Source organism: Pyxicephalus adspersus, chromosome 1 (assembly GCF_032062135.1).
Source record: "Pyxicephalus adspersus chromosome 1, UCB_Pads_2.0, whole genome shotgun sequence".
In the NCBI taxonomy this organism is placed as follows: domain Eukaryota; kingdom Metazoa; phylum Chordata; class Amphibia; order Anura; family Pyxicephalidae; genus Pyxicephalus; species Pyxicephalus adspersus.
In genome coordinates, this window is record NC_092858.1 from 92,588,400 (window position 1) to 92,606,360 (window position 17,961).

The window sequence follows — 17,961 nt, forward strand, 5'->3', positions numbered from 1 at the left end:
AGTCCTTAAAAGCCAGTCTCCTAAACAATGATTCTTTCTAAAAGTTTAAATGTAGATATTGTAATTGCTGAATACTGGAGTCAATGTCAAAATGTCAATATTTTTGGATCAATGGCAAACATCTCTTTCATGAACTCCTAATACTGAATCATAATTCATTTAGACTTGGTTTGTCTATGTTAATTCTCCTATTTTTTGTCATTGTTGTTCATTTTGTTGTTCAGTCTGCAGCAATCAGTCAGGATAACCCCTGGTTTAAATGTTTGCAATAATTTAAAGATCCCAGATCACTTTGTTATTTTTCCTCACAAACCCCTCAAGAATCAAATGTTTTATTCAGAAGGTTGTGTGCTTATCTTGGGAAAGTTGTTCTGGATAAGATGTGCATTGTCCTTTTCACTTTTAAATGGAAAGGTGCTAGCTTGCTGGATTGTGGGTGGTGTATTTGTGTGGTAAGGGGCTCCAGCATTTTTGCCTGGTATGGAAATAAACTTTTTGCTTTAAAAAATCCTAATAGGTTTTGTTCTGGGTCCTGTACCTTTGATACTCTGTAGAACTTATAAATATGATAAAGCCTCTATTTCCATATGGCTGTTTTTCTTGACCTTGTTCAAAGTAATGCTATCTGTGTAAAAACACACAATTTCCCCTATTTGTACAGAACAATAGTGCAAGCAGCAGCCATATTGCATGGAGCACTTTGTTCTTGCTGTCATTTCCCTTATATAGAAGACTATCTTCACTCCATACATCATATGATCCAACTTCAGCCACTTATGGCTGACCAGCTTAGCCTAACAAAAATAAGGTAATAAAGTATTTGTACTTTTAGTATTAGTACTAAATGATTCTATTCCTCAAACATAATATTAGTGTGGCAGTTCCTTAGAAAAAGAGAGGAAATTTTGTCTTCTGCTCTAGTTCTACTCTCAGTAGACATTTAAGGTACAGTTACATTGGTTTATTAGCAGATGTCATTCTCAGTCTGTCCACTAGGCGGTACTGTGTCTGCTTTCATTCATAGTAATTTACCCTTTTGATACTTGTGAATAAAAAGCATAGCACCAGATAGTGGGCAAATTTCAAATGACAACTGCTTTTAAACTACCGTAATGTATTTGTATGTTTGCCTATGTGTATTTGACACCTGTATAGTAAATTGAAAAACATTTGTCTATCTTAGTTCACACAGAGCGATACAAGACTTTCATTGAATCATTATACCAATTGTTCATAAATACATCCTGTATTGTTGAAAAGAAAACAACATGGGCCAAGCCGCTGCCCAGCAGATTCAAAGGATGGCTGTAGCCCATCAGGCTTCCTTAGATTGACAGCAGCAAATTGACTATCTGTAGGAATGGATTCATGCGCTGTATAGTCAAAGGTGGTCAAATCCTTCACCTTGATAGCTGGTGCAGAACATTTGCATTTTCTTTGGGATTGATGATGGTGAATTCTATCTCGGATTCTTAATAAAAGAGTGGCTGAATGTGAGATGTTACCCAAGGAGTTGGCCAATGTGCCAGCACCTTTCGTAAAGGGGACCTCATAAAAAGGCTCATTTTGATCTTAGGATACTAAGGAGTATCTTTACCTCAATAAAGGAAAAATTCTAGCCTGGCTCAGAGTTAACATAGCCATTCAAGTATAGCACATGTTCATATTGAAAAATCACACTAGGAGGCTTGTAAGGTCCAACATGTGTGATTTACACATTTGTGGTGTACAACTGTCCAAGCCTTAAAGTGTGGGTGAGCTAGTGACCCTTGCAGAGTGATATACTGCTACTGAGTGCTATCCCCAGGATCTGCCCTTTAAGCTGGTAACCTTTGGAAACAAAACAAAAAAAATCTTTAGGTAAGACTTTTTTTTGTTTTTGTTTTAATCAAAGATGTAAACAAGATATTAGGGAGGTGACCCATGGGTGCCAGATTTAAACATCTACCTAGCTCAAAAGTGTTTTTATCAGTGAGACATGGCATAACCACTAATTGCACCATATTATAGGATCATATAAAATGTGATCAGGGGAGGTGTATGTTACTATTTGCCAAACATTTTGCTGCAGAAATTGAAAGCCAGATATGTTATATTACAGTTGAGAGGTAATTAATGGACGCAATATTAGACTCTGTTGAAACTTCCAAAGTTGACCCAGACCAAATAGGAATGCAAAGTATATACATGGCAAACCCTATCTTAAATAAAGCTAAAAAAAAGGGTTAACAGGGGGATGAACAGGAAAATATGTCTGAAGTAAATAAAGTTAATCTTGTCTGACAACATCCTACTGGTGACCATGGTTGGAGATTCAAAGGAAATCGCCCCAGTGCCAAAAAAACAAGAATAACCATTGGTCAGGGATGATTTTAAATGCTGTACAATAAGAATTGAACATTAGCCTGATATACCCCCATTTTGCAGTATGCCAAGACTTACTATATTGTATAAAACAAGTACAGGCATAAGTTTTGGACCATTTAGTGGTTCCCCAACCTTACACAAGGATGGCCCCATGTAGCAAAGATGGCAGAGCTTTCTGGTGCTATCACTAGAGAACTACCTAAGAATAAATCTTTTTAGCAAATTCATTTGAACAACATGCAATACTGAATACATGTATTTCAGATTGACTTGTGTAAACTTTCCAGTCTGCGCCCTTGTGAGCATCTTGTGTCCTCCTTCCCACACTTCCTCGTGTGGGAATGACCTGATAAGAAGAAAATTGAGGTTGTTATGCCCTTGCAGCTGGTAAAATGTACTAATTAAAAAAATTGTACCATTTTTACGATTTTGACAGTATAGCCTAAAAAGGATAAAATGAGCTAGTAATGGTCATGTAACAACGATAACAACAATTGCTAACTCCAGATATCAAAGAAATAGGTGCTCTCCCTGCCTGACTCTTTCTATAAAGAATAAAAATAAGACTAACTTCCACCAGCTATGCAATGACCTTGATAAAATGATACCACAAAAACAGAATTTTTATAATAATAATTTTTATTTTAAAAGCAAAGATGTTTTTTTCAATAAGGACAAGGCTTGCAATTTTTGGATGGTGCTTGCTTTTTGTGTACTTTATGACTCGTTGTGATTTTAAGTATGGAATAGTGTACTTTGCAGCATAAAGGTCCCTCACCAAAGCTTAGTATGCAGTGATCCACCAGGTATTTATCACATGTCTTTTGAATCACAGATATAGAATATTTTTTGGGGAAAATCTAAATTAGAGTAGAGAAATTCGTAGTACCAGCACATGAATACATACTGTATTATTTAATATATAAACAATATAATTAATGTATATAATAGGGTAACATTTGAAGATATGCCTGTATTTTGTATGTAAAGGGTTTAATTTATCCTGGTCATGGTATACAGTAGTGAGTAGTAGATTTGTATATTTAACTTTTTCAGTAATGTAGAAATATTTTGCCATTAAAGTGGCTTCCTCAGTTCATATAAATGTCAATACTGCCCCAGCATTATTAATTTTATTTTATATTTTAACAATTTTTTAAACTTTAACATCACTTGAACTGAGGAAGCTACTTGGGTAAACAGTAAAATTACTTTTTTACAGGTTAGTTGAATGTGACTAATTAACCACAAGATGGCAGTATGTGCCATCTCTGCTTATCAGTTCCCATTTTCAGTGTGCAACTTGTAAAAACATTTAAGATGTTGCAGCTGTTATCACTTAGGGTGACATTTTATTTGTTTAGTCCATGCAGCTGAAGATTCTCCTAAAACTATATAGTCAATCCCTGTAAGGATTTATGTTCTAAACAGCAGTCCCCGGTTTTAATGCTTAAATGTATGGGATTATCAGTCAATTTTGATTAGATTCTGGAGTTTTATTAGGCTAAACTCACACTTGCATTTTTTGTGTTTGTACTGTGATATAATCATACTGAACATTTGGTGCACTTTCTGGGAGCATTCTCTTAGGGTAATTGAATGGCATGGTAAAATGCATAGATATTTAATTTATCTGGGAGTTTATGTGAAGTTTCTTGAAAGTGTGTGATTTTACACAGTCTAAAATATGTACTTTTACCATGTCCCTATCTCCTATGTGTGAATACAATCTTTAGTAAGGAGAGTCGAAAGTGTTAGTCATGATTTGTAAGTGGAAGAATATTCTTTCTGGGTCAGTAATTCAGAAGGAATTAAAGGCAGATAATCACAACACCAATTTGACGAATTGTATTTAATAAAACAATTAAATCAGAAATGGAAGCTTACATAATATTCTCTCAGTGTAGTCTGCTTTAATGTTTTTCTATCTGCAGCCTGAGTTAAGCACACATGAAATGATTCTGGTATAACATTTTATATAAAATGGCCAGACTGGTTTGAACTAATTAAAAAGCAACAATAATTCAAATAACCACTTACAACTGAGGTGTGCATCTTTGAGGACAAGGGACTAGTCTAGACAAGAGAAGATTGGAAAACATTGCCTGATTTGATGTGTTTAAAATTCTGCTACAACATTCAGATAGTTGGGTTTAGACCTAAGCACCCATAACATGAAAGTATGGATCCATTATGCTTTGTATCATTGGTTCAAGCTGGTAGTGTAATGTGGGGGATATTTTTCTTGGCACAGCTTGAGCCCACTTTAGGCCCTTTAGTAACTGAGCAATACCTTAGTATTGTTGCTGACCATGTCCACCGCTCCATGGCTGGAGTAACCCATTTATGATGGCTTCTAGTAGAATAACATACCATATCACAAAGCTCAAATCATCTCAAGCTGGATTTATGAATATGACAATGAATTCACTGGTCTCAAATGGCCTCCACAGTGACCAGATTTCAATCTAAGCACCTCTGCTGGTGGAATAGGAGATTCTCATCATGGGTGTGCAGCTAATAAATCTGCAGCAACTGCTTGATACTATCAAGTCCGTATAGATCAAAATCACAGAGGAATGTTTCCAGTCAATGCCTCAAAGAATAATGGCAGTCCTAAAAAAAGGGGGGGGGTCCAAACCAGTACTAGCAAGGTGCACCTAATAAAGTGGTCAGTCAGTGCACAATAACTAATAAAGTGGTCTTGCTTCTAAACATTTTTTGCTTTTTTTTTTAAACACAAATATTATCAAATTTTTATTTTATGATTGTTGTTAGCAAACTCAATATGGCAAGTGTAGAGATACAAAAGGTAACAAACTAATGGCCGCGACTGCCTGTATTTGTGGGGCAGGCAGGGGTCCAGAGGAAACGGATGGGATAATATTGTCACCAATATCATTATAAGAAGTGATGTCTTGTACTAAGTGCACTGTTGTAAATGTGTATCAAATCTAGTACAAATTAGAATTTCTTATACATTTTTGGTTTTCCATTTTTAAAAGAGGATTATGACTTCCAAGATGTTTGACTTCCACTGGAGCAGCAGCAATACAGATTGATCAGGAATACATCCCAAGCATACTGAATTGAGAGAGAAGTAGCAGTGGCACACCAATAGGTTCATCCCCTTTGTTCCATCATTTTACTCCTTTTACTAGCGTATGTTCTGTGCATGAAGCAGAACCTGATAGACAGCTAGTGCTCGCCCTTCATCTCCCAAAGTGCTTCATGGTGTTGCCGGAGGTCTTCCATAATGACAAATTTATAACAAAACTTACATTTTGTATTGTGCAACCCACTGAAGAGGTAAGGAGCTTCCTGTAACGATCCTTAATGTTTCTTATCACTGGTTTACACGCTTTTAGAAATACATTTTAAAGTTATGTGTTATTTTCTAATTTATTGGTAGTAAACATTAAATCCTTTGCTCAAAGGCAGATTCAAGGAATAGTGGTCCCTAAAGTCATGCATAGCTTAAAGCATTTATATGTCTCTATAGCAGAGCAAATGGTATAGTATAAATACCATGTTTTTCTTATTTTACTGATCATATGGCAGAGGATAATTGCAGTCATTTATATTTGAAGCTTTCTTTCCTTTTTTTTTAATCTGTCTTTGCAGCAGTAGCATTTTCATCATAAGTCGCTCTTCTGATTGTGATCACAACGTCCTTTCCTCTTCTCCATAACACAGCAGAAATGTGTTCGGTATTTCACAGAAGAGAGGTGGAAAGATGGATAACATTGTTTGAGATTTCAGTTTCTGGGACTGGTTTAGATTTATTAGTAGATCAAATTTTACTTATATACTGGGCATTCCAGGATTTTTGATGAAAAACAGCAACACACGTGTTTACTAATGCCACATTTCAATAAAATTTATTTATCACAATACATTACAATGTTCATTTCTTTGTCATGAAATAAATAACCTACTAACAAATCAAAATTGGATTTCTGCATAGAATGATTATACATTAAATTTTTGAATTATGAGGCATGGCACTTTCTTAGTTTGCACATGATTACAGGAACCTATATTTGAACGCTCTTGAATATTCTGCAAAATAGGCAGACATATATCACTTTTATGCTTTTTTTATACTGTGAAAATGTTTATCTTGCAAGTAAGGGGAAAATGGCAGTAATTACATTGCTTTACAAAACAATATGAAACCTGTTAACAATGTTTTTTGTACTGAGACTTGCTAAGCAGAAACCTCAGTTTTGCAGTATTGTTGAACCCATTGCAAGATACCTTTTCAAAGAATACAGATGTAAAGCCTATGAGGCTAAAATGATTCATATGGCAGATGGAAACAATTTGTACAACCAAAGTAACAAACACCTAAAGGGTAACTGTTCTCATCCGTGATCTGTACTTAACTGAATCAGATACAAGAGGCCTGCAGAAGTCTTATGATCATCCAAAGTCATCTTTCTAATAGACACATCTGTGCAGCTAAACCCCATAGATTTCTAGAGGGTCATTCACCTATACAAGAGATGCTTGGAAGGTAAATAGGGACATAAAGCACAGGTACACCCAAAGAAAAGAAGATTTTGGTGGAAGGTCTAAAGATTTCTGCACAGTGAGCCCCTCTGGTTAAGTTTTACATTTATGAAGAGGTGGGGGGTTACATTAAGTTGAGAAGGCAGGCTTAACAGTATCTGGTGTATTCTAGAAAGGACAATTTTCCCTATTATAGTATTCATTGTGCAAAGGAAAAAAAGAAAACATAAAATGAAATAAAGTAGGATCCAACTATGTATCTGAGGTTCCTCCCCACATTAACCCCCTCCCCCCCAACCTTTGTAGGTCAGATAAAAAAAAAAGTCACACATTCACAACCACAGTCATACAAACATATCCAAATGCTATAGAACAGGATGCAAACAAACATACAGGTCCCATGTAAACAGTGTCAGTGAATATTAAACTAAAGACCTGAACACATTATGCCCCAATCCTAGATACTAAGCCTACACAAAGATGTAATATTTGAATTCTAACTGGCCATATAAAATAAAACAAAAAACTTTTTGTAAAGAAAAGCACATACAAATATGGGACTTTCTAGTCTCTAACAGTCACATCATATAAAGAAAAAAATAATATTAATACAATAAAAACATTATCTGTGTGCTGCCATACCCCCTTCTATCATGTTATAACTGGTTAGGGTCTTTTCTTTCCATGCTTCCATGAGTCAGCAGCTAGAAAAGATACAGCTTGATTTGACTAGAAACAGGATGACAGCCATGTAACATACAATTTCTATTCAGCAATAGAAGCACCCCTATTTTTTTTATCCGTTTAATGCAGGAACGGCTTGGACAATATATTTCTGGGGGATATGGTTCTAAATATTAGGTATCAACTACATTCTTGGGTTCAAAATCTACAACAAAATTATTAATAAAATATATCATAGATAATCTAACGTTTTTATTAAAGTTGGTATTATACTAATTGGACCATACATTTTAGTACTGGAAGTTAGTACATGAGTAGCAGCGTGAGTGCACAGGGTAAAAAAGCCAGACCAACCACATTCATTGCCACCTTGTCATGGTCCACCAAGCAACACAGCTTTATACTGCATTAAAATCCATACCTTAAAATATTATTCTAGGGACTGGTTTTAAAAAAGCAAGATAATTAAAGTGACCAAAATCTATGCCATGGTATGAAGGTATGTAACTGAGACCTACTTGAAATTACTAAACTTGCTTCGTAAACTATCACTACACCCACATCTAAAGGCAAAAACCTATTGTAAATACTGTATATGGTTACTTTAAGGTTTATGCATAACCCTCAGGTACAAAAAAATAAAATGTGAGAACTGTAGCTTTGCCAGTCGGCTGCAGATGATGGTAGGATGCACAGGCAGGATCAGGCTGTAAGGAGGGGTTTTCTTTTGCGCGCATATTAGTGTCACCTGAACATGCATATTTTTTATATTAAGCATGGAGTAGCTGGTAGGAAGGAAACATCTCCAATTGGAAAATGTTTAACCCACTTTACCCAAATAAGACAAAGAGAGATATCTCAGCTGGTGCCATAAACATAACATGAGATATTTAGCCAAAATTTGCTGCACCCCATGACCATAATTTAACGTTCATTCTCCTGCTAATGATTGTTTTTTTTTAACTACAAAATATATACAAGTGGGTCTATTTATAAGCAATTCAAAAACTAGAAATAATGAAAAGTGTTTGTTTATTGTGAGAAATGGATAGGTGAACACACCTAAATGGTTAGAAAAATTTCAAAAATTTTGGAAGGCATTAACCATCCTGGCAGTCAGATTATAAGAGTATTTTTGAATGTCAAAGCGGAACATTCTGTTTAAACTTTCCGCCAGGTCACGCCCCCCAGAGCAACACCGCCACACGTCCTATTGATCACACTAAGGACACGGGGCCAGGGGACACAAATGCTGGGTGGACATTGCTGGAGGACGCCGCGGGCTCGTGGGGACCAGGTAAGCTATTTACAATGCCACCCCCAGTGTGGCTCGGGGTTACCGCTTTTGGTGCTGAAATTTAACAAGCCACACTCAGGAATACCGTCAGGGAGGTTAAGTGGACCAGGTAGAACAGAGAAATGCACTACAAAGTTAAGTTGTGCTTTCACTTTCTAATATTCTCTGTTATTTCAGATAATGTCAGAATAATAGCCTGAAGGGCATACACTATGTTTATGTTGATGGGAAATATGAATGGTTGTTATAGTACACACCGGTGTTTGGCATGCAGGTAGACACCTATTAGCTGGTGGTTGTAACAGATAGTAGCAAAAAGCAGATGCACATTACATGTAAATTTACAAAGGGTTAATAGTATACCTTTCAGGTTCAGTATATTCACTGACTTTTAGGTTTTTCCATTTTTAACTTTAAAGTTTGTTCACCCATCTCATTGCACACACAACTTTTCTTTGAAGTATTCACTATTCAAATTATTTTTTAAATAGACCCTGTAGTAATTCAAAGAAAATCATAGTACTGGCTGTAGCCATATTAGGGAAGTCAGCCAACAAGTCAGCCATCAAGGGGTTGTCAACATTTGCCCACCAAATTCTGCCATTGATCTGTGGTCTTTGCCCAGTACATTTTTTTTTGTAACGTGACAATTTGACAAAATTGAGCAAATAATTACTGTCTATGAAATACCTGCTAAACAATGGTATAATAAAGGAAATTTGGGCAAGACATTCTGATTTTAAAATGAAGATAAGTTGGCCCTTTGATACAGCATATACATGCATTTCAAGGCACATTGCACAATCATAATATTTGATAGTTTCCAGTAACAAAACAATAATACCCAAAAAAAGTTAACATATGCTCATAAATCTATTGTACCAAACTATGTGAGGTGTTTGAGTCATGTCACACAGGGCGATTATGCTGCTCGAGATGCTTTAACAGCAGGAGTCATGCAGGACAGCATTCCACTAACCTCCCTAGAATAATTTTCTTGCTGGACCCAAATGCTTGTAGAATCAGTATCACTTGTGATAGGACAGCTGTATCATCAATCCTGCTAGCGACGGAGTGATTCTATTGATTGCTATTTAATATGGACCATTAAGAGCTTTAAAGAACATAGTAAAACAAAATTTCTTGTAATATGAAGAATTCATTATAAAGTGTTCCAAATATGCTGCAAACCCAGAAAACAGAAAAAAATATTTAAACTTTGGAGCAATCACTACCAATGCTTAGCATAGGGGACTAAAGGACAATTGTCCATTTACTGAGATAAGAAGTTTAATTACCACAAAAACCCAAAGTCTTGTTTGTCCTTTCCGTACATAAATATAGAGAAGTAACTTTCTGTAGACAGTTGAATATAGTATCTTCTAAAAAACATTATACATGCTGTTCGGGGTTACCACAGACTATTAAAGTTTTCACATATTCATAGACATTTACTATACTGTGTATACCTAAATAAATTTTACTATCCTGATATGGATTAGCAGCATTATCTCATGAGACACTCAATGTTCTCCTTATAAAAGCATATGTATTGCTTAACACTAGTCAAAATGTATAACTATGATTGGGCGTGTGCAGTTTAATTATATAGCACATACAAATTTCTTTGTACGTTTAATTCATATATTTGGATTTTCTGACATTTCAGAGTTGTATTCCAGATATGCTTTATCTAAAGAGTTTAGCAAAATAACCAATTCTTTTTGAATGATAGAATAAAATAGGGCATTACTGAAAACAAAATTAAACTCCTTTAAAAATTGTGACCAGGCCATGTGAAAGGGACATGTGAAAAATAACCTTTCCTGCCTAATTGCAATTTTTTTAAATACACTCACCTGTCCTATTGCGGGTGCTGTCATCTTCTTCTCTTCCAGGTTGATGATCTTTGGCCATTTTGACCGGGCTGGCATGCAAGAGTTCATTCACTCAAGGCAGCTCAGTGTTTTTGGAAAACAAGATTGCAAAAAAGCCGGTAAGCATGTTTTATTGTAGAAAGGACATAGCCGGTTCCATCTGCAATAAACAACTAACCTGATAGCAACTTTCCTTTGTAGAGTTCTGCGTTAAGGGGTGATGTACAAACTAATAATTTTAAAGTTGCACTCTAGGCTAAAGTAATATCTAAATACAAGAGGTGTGTGTATTTTTACTTGAATCTTGGTGTCATTTTTGCATTTCTTCCTGATCTATGCAGCAATCTGGCATGAAACATTTCTACACTTTTCTTTGTGCAGCTATTTTCCTGTAATGATGCTGCTCTGCCTACTTGTGCAGGATAGCTGGTCTTGTATCCACCCCATTGTTGTTTTCTGCAGGCAGTCTGTAGTAGGAGGAGTTGCTGAGTTCCTCCCATGTCTCTGCTTTCCACAAAGGCTATGTGTAGCATATTGATGATGTCACTGCTACTTTTATAAAGTATTATCTTTGTTTGCAAAGGAATGTGGCTATTGAGAAATATTTAAAGAGAATTACTAAACACAAAATCTCAATAAATAAATAAAACTTATTAATAGCAACAAATTATTGCCTACGTTTTCTGCACAGGATAAATGAGTAGCAGCATCTAATCACAATTCAGAAAGGTAGTAGAAGTGGTAGTTTTACACTGGATTACTGCACATATTTGTAAGAAATACACAAAGAGACTTTTGCATTTCGACTTTTGCATTTTGATAGTAGAGTATTTCCCTATCCTAGAGAACAGCTAAAAATTAAAGGTTTTGTGCCCAGAGTTTAAATCATAAGATATGTGAACTTAACACTTTTCAGATGTACCACAATTTGTTAGCATGTTAGCACCCAACAATCTTGCAACAACAAAGTCCTAACTTGCGGCAGTGCAAACCACCATGGACCCTAAAGGCAGTTTAGGCAGTGTCAACAGTACTAAATATACTGATGGTGTTACTTGCAGCTGATCTTTACATAACTTAGCCATATACACATTCTGCATATGCTTTAGACGGACTAACTGTAGGCAGTATTTTCCACCCACATTGTACCTTAGCTGCTACCTGCTTCCGGGTTTTTTTCTTCTCATGAAGGGGACCTTGCATTGTGTTCCTGGGCCCAATGTCTGCCGTTTGGCTTGTTATGGCTCAGGTTCAACCACTGGCAGGACACAAAATGGCATACATACATACATAGACACATGTAAATCAAACACAAACGATCCTTTCTTACATGAATCAATAATGCAGATTGCCACCTAGCAGTATGCGATTTGTAGTATACATTTAAACCAACCAATGTGTATAGTCATGCTCTGCCTCTTTACCCACTTCAAAAAATATATATATGAAAAGCAGAATTTTCTGCAAAAGGCCACCATTTCTTTTAGTGCTAAATTTGTCAGATACAGATTTTGATATGTCACATAAGTACTCGTATCTCAAATCAGCTCATAAAATAGAACTTCTTTTGTATGAAAAATTCAATTTTAGATAAAAACACTGGATAGATATGTATTATATTCTTGTGCTTCAAACAGATTGTACACGACTGATTGGTAGTGGATGTGCTTCGGTATTAAATACCCAGTCTTCTAATGAAAGCAGATCATCTTCTGAAAACAGAAGGTAGAGGTATCTGTATGATAGACAAAACAACAACAGATTGGTCATACAGTTATTACTTTCCATTGTGTTTTTCAAAAGTTGTAAAATCCTCAACAATACTTTTAAGAAAATTAGTCTGATCTGCACAAATAACTGTCATATTATAAAATGAAAAGCACCAGTTACATTATGTAAATATACAGAACAAGCTGCTTCACTTATATGGGAGGTATCAGTTACAGTTCTGCTAGTTCTGTCTCCAGATATGACTTAGGATATTAGTTTTTGCTATGTGGCTTCCTTTTTATGAAACATACTATGTCTTCCCCTCAGGTGAATGATATTGAAGCTTTTTGTAGAATGCCTTGGTATGATTCTTTCTTTAACATGCTAGTTTTGGACATCCTGGGTTTAAAATGTTTGTTTCCGTGCAATAGTTTAGTTTTGTTATGTTTGTTAATCAGACAAAATTGCAACATTTATTTGTTATCACTGTCAAGAGAATGCTTCCCCTTTTTCTTTTGTATTTCCCCACTCTCTTTTCTTTTTACTTCTTTTGTTTATTTTTATTTCTCCTTTTTACTTTACTGTGTGACCAAATTATCATTTTCTGGTTTTCAATTCTCTTTCAATATAAAGAAAAATAATATGAATCGATTTTATTTTCTCCTGTACGAGTACAAAACAGTAAATGTATACTTGTATGGTGAAATGCTGTCAGTAACATGTTATATATCTGGTTTAAAGATTGCTAGATCTGTCTTAATTTTGTTTCATATTTTCTTTATGTTTTGTAATTTTGTTATTTCTTCTAATTAATTATATTTAAAAAAAGATATTACTTTTAGCATCTAATGTGGGTTAAGTTTTTAAAAACTAGCAACAACCAAAAAAACATGGTATTTATCTCACATATAACAGTTTTATGTACAGCCTAGGATACTATTGTGTGTACTATGTTGGCCTATTTATCATGTGTCTAAATTCAAATGGATGTGGGGTGTCTCAGAAAAGACAAATTTCATTTTTTTTAATTCAAATCTAGCACCAGCCCAAATTATTTTTGTTAGTTTTGGTGTGGAAATCAAGATGAACCACTGTCAAGGTTTTATTCACTATTTCTTGTCTTATTGACATAAATGAAATAAAGAAATCTTCTCAATGGGAACACAAATGGCAACAAAAACTTAACAAAGGTGCTTTTCTGTTGTATAAACAGAGGTCTTTGTCATATTAGATCGATTTTCCCCATTCACTGCCCCAATAAGACAATAGCAAGTGATGTAAAATTTCCCCAGTGAAAGTTCTTGGGATAATATATGGAAGTAATGGTGGAAGTAATGGGATAATAGATAACCGTAAAGCAATGTGACAAAGGTTCTATTTTTTTTTCCATATCATCAAAAATCTGAAGTGATCTTTCACTTATAAGTTGGACCCATATAAAGCCTAAGTCAGGTTCATGAATGATGGCCCTCACATAATACAGTATGTGCCCAACACATTATTTTTATACAATTGGATATAAGATTATTTGGCTAATTGCACTCAGTTATTCCTAGAACTTGAGTATACAAGGGATGTCACCTGCAGGGGAGCAATGATTGGCAGGTGACCAAAGAGCCACTTAAAGGACAGGGACTGAGATGACACAGTGTTCACAAAGGTAAATTGAGGTGACCAAGACCAATGGTCATACATAGAAAGAAAGAAATCGTAGCAGATAAGCTAACAGAGTCAGTTGATCAGGCCAGAGGTCATGCATAGGAAGTCAGTCAGCCAAGAAGGTAAACCAAGGAAGTCGGGGAGTTCATAGTCAGAAGATCAAGTAAAGGCCAGTCTAAGCAGCAAATAAAGAATGGTCGCGATATCAAGGTCAGCAATGGAAAATCAGGAACAAACACACACTTTAGTAACTTTGGTAATTAGTACACACTATGCTGTCGTGGACAATGTGGCCATGCTCATGTGTAGTTGTTGTACCAGCACTGGTCAATCAGAGATCAGAAGGTTCAGGGTCAGGTGGGGTATAGGCAACTGAGCGTTAGAATTATTTAGGCCTTATATTGCCAGGTGGCAGAGTGCTTCCAGATTGCATTCAGAGTTCGAAGAGATGTGGGCGAACAATTTAGAGCGTGTGTCCTCCCAGCAGACAGGAGCATGGAGCAGTGAGTGAGTCTTCACTGGGGGCAATGGGGAGTTTACACATGTAAATTACACATGAACATTTTTCTACACTCAGTCATCCACATAAGCATTGCATTAGAAAGGTGACTGTTGCACATGAGTAGTTAATGATGCTTATTTGCTACAGGTATTCTAGAAAATGTACAAACAAGTTTTACTCACTTTAATGTTTCTGACATGAAAAAGCTTTGTTGAACATTATCATGGTTTGGAGTTGTAGTATACACATCTCTTATTCCTGAAAATCCATTTTCAATTCTGCAGTAAGTGTCCAACGCCTAAAAAAGAAAGAAACAGATGTTAGAACATATACAAGTAAATAGTATTTTTTATACCATGACATATGATATAAGTGAATTTATTACTAAGCATACAGTTAACTATTTCGAAAAAGTAACTCACTTTGTTCATAATTATTTGAAAAAAATGACTATAAAACTGGTCTGTGGCAACTGGATTCAATTTTAACAACCTAACAGTGAAGTTTCAGACTGCCTGAGATCAGGTGCACTGCTGGATAATTTATTATCTAATAAATGCATTAGCCAACTGTCTATATCAACCATTGCCAACCAGGGTTCCCAGAGAAGTTGCGAGGGGTTCCTTTAGCTGTAGCTGATTGATCTTGCATAAGATGGTGCCTGCATAGTTCTAGGGACAACACCAATTAGCAGAGGCGGCTGCATGAAACTAAGGACTTTAAGTGTCTGCAAACATTCTGACCACCATTGTATAAGTGCAAATAGCATTTCCCCCATTGATGAAATATAGCAGGGGTTTCCCAAACCTTTTAGAACTTTTTAAGGGTTCCTTAAGGGTAAAAAGGTTGACAAAGACTGCTCTATGTAGTGCTGGAGGCAATAAAAATGCTCATGTGAAATCTGCCCTAGCTTATTGATGTGGCTCTTTTTATTGTCCAGGAAATTTGCAAAAGTTCATGTATACCAGCTAGTCGAATGGAAGGACTGAAACAAGACTTCTCAAGCCTTATCTGCAGATAATCTGCAAGTGTGTGGGTACATTAAGACAAAATGCAGCTTTTTTTGTCAACAAAGTCACACAACAACAAACAATGAGTATATTTTCTAATAATTTAACTAAACCAGTGTTTTTTTAGCACAAGTCAAATATTCAAATATCAGACACAATTACTATGTTCAGATGAATGCCTAAACGGCCTCTTTGCACGTTGCTCTGCCTCTTGCCAAGTGTGCCTTAAATTTTGGACCTAGGTATGGATAGCTAAGCATCCCAATATCTCTTTTTTTGCTGTGGATGTAAGTTAATCTTAAGGTATTCAGGTTTCTAAACAAGAAGCATTTGTCAACAAAGCAGCTAGGGTTAGCTTGGTAGACTTTAAACAAGGGTAGAACTTGTCTTGTGAAATTATTCCTTTATAAAACATATTTTTTCTATTTTAAATTACTGAAAAAAAAGTTAAGAGATCTTGTTAGCCCTGATTTTGTATGACTGAGTCTAAATAATTTAGTATTTAAACACACAACTGGAAATTCTGATAATTTTACATTAAAGGAATGGAGGCGTCTTATACTTCTTTTCTGGTAAGCGGATCAGCATATTTATTTTTCAGCTCTGTTTTAAACTGACATCTGAAGCAAGAAATTGTTCAAACTAAGGGGAAATGACTGCTGACAGCAATCCACTGGGCTGAGAAAATACAGGCACTGAGTAACATGGGTATATGTCACATACAATAAGAGAATTTAGTCTGCGTGTCACTATTCAGTTCATCATACTGATACAGAGAAACTTGCATGTGCTTTTCATAGTGATTTATACAAGAAAACAGAAGCTATAGTGAAATGAAGCAAAGAAGTTCGTTTGTATGCCTATTTTAAAAAATATCAAATATGAAAGAAAGAAGCAGCATATGGTAAATGATTTAGAGCCATACGCATAAAAATGTGTCATTTTTAGTGGCATAATATAACTTTACTTTATAAAATGATGACAATGTCATTGAAATAATATAGCCTAGCTGGTCATAGATTAGCTCTATGGTAATTCTGACCTTAACACAATCCATTGGTACAATTTATGATTTCGGGTAATGTGTCCCTTAAGGTTTTCTGAGATAATATAGTGATGTGAACCAATCTGAAGTGAGGATTCATTATCCTTATGAGACAATGAAAATGGCAATTGCCATTTATAGTACTAAGAATTAACAGCAGATGTGTGGACATTGGTATGAATTAACAATATATGTAAGTGATTTGAATTAACAATGTATGTTCAGTATATGTATTATATGCTGTGGTAAACTTCTTTGGAATGTGATTGTGCTAAATAAAGAACTCCAGCCAAACATCAAAATACACAGATAAACTCCACATACAGCAGGGAAGCTGTTTTACCTACCAATAAAAATTATTTATATTGCTCCCAGCCAACCCTTATATTTATACAGCTCTTTTCTGATGAAAAGCAGGTTTCCTTGGTTTAACATATCTTTTAAACCCGACCAATATTCTATACATCCCTGGATTAGGACAGCTCACTCTGTACTTTAAGGCTGTAATTTAAGTGCTACAGATTTTTAAACCCATTGTCATGGTTGTTCCCCTGCCTCCCTCCTAGCCCTCCTGGCCATTCGAAACACACAGCCCAAGGCAAGAAGGAGGGGAAAGCTGCACGGCTATGGCACGGGTGTATAAAACCTGCAGCACTTAAGCTACGTACACACTTCCAATTATTATCGTTGGAAAACGAACGACGAACGATCCTGCACGATATCTACGAACGATCGTATAGCACCGATCCTGCACATAGAGATAACGACACGATCGTTCGTAGATATTGTACACACAATAGATACGATCGTTTGAGCGATAGAGGAACTATGTGCACGACAGGAAAGTGAACGAGCGTTCGTTCATTACGCATGCTCAGCCCATGGACGATCAACGAACGACCGTACACACGAACGATGTTCAACGATCGTCGCCCAATCCGATCCGCCGGTCCGGTCGTTCGTTTCCAACAACTTTCCTCGTTCGTCGGCGTCGTTGGTTACTTTTTTACGAACTATTTTTTGCCCAATTGATCGTTCGTCGTTCGATTGGAACGATAAAAATTGGAAGTGTGTACGCACCTTTAGATTACTAGAAGTACAATGGGAGCTTTACTAATCCAGGTATGTAAACAAAGACAATTAGCAGGGTTTTTTTTAAAAAGGCTTATTATGGGACCTTGCTTTTAAGGAAAAGGTAGGGGAAACCGCTTTAAAGCAGGTAAGATTCTTGTGCCCAGAGTTGGACTTTGTGTAAAAAATACTGTGAATGGACAATCATAGGAGGATTATCAGGC

At 35.9% G+C, this 17,961-nt stretch overlaps 1 protein-coding gene across 1 annotated transcript in view; it reads right to left on the reverse strand.

Annotated features, from left to right (window-relative positions):
• Window positions 1–6,221: 6,221 nt before the first annotated feature.
• MAN1C1 (mannosidase alpha class 1C member 1) overlaps window positions 6,222–17,961 on the reverse strand; it is a 60,314-nt gene continuing 48,574 nt past the window's right edge. Inside the window, exons 12-13 of the mRNA XM_072419070.1 lie at window positions 14,794–14,909; window positions 6,222–12,475 (exon numbers count right to left, since the gene is read on the reverse strand). Of these exons, the coding sequence (XP_072275171.1) occupies window positions 12,370–12,475; window positions 14,794–14,909 (222 nt within the window). The 3' untranslated portion in view covers window positions 6,222–12,369. The remainder of the gene's footprint in view (window positions 12,476–14,793; window positions 14,910–17,961) is intronic.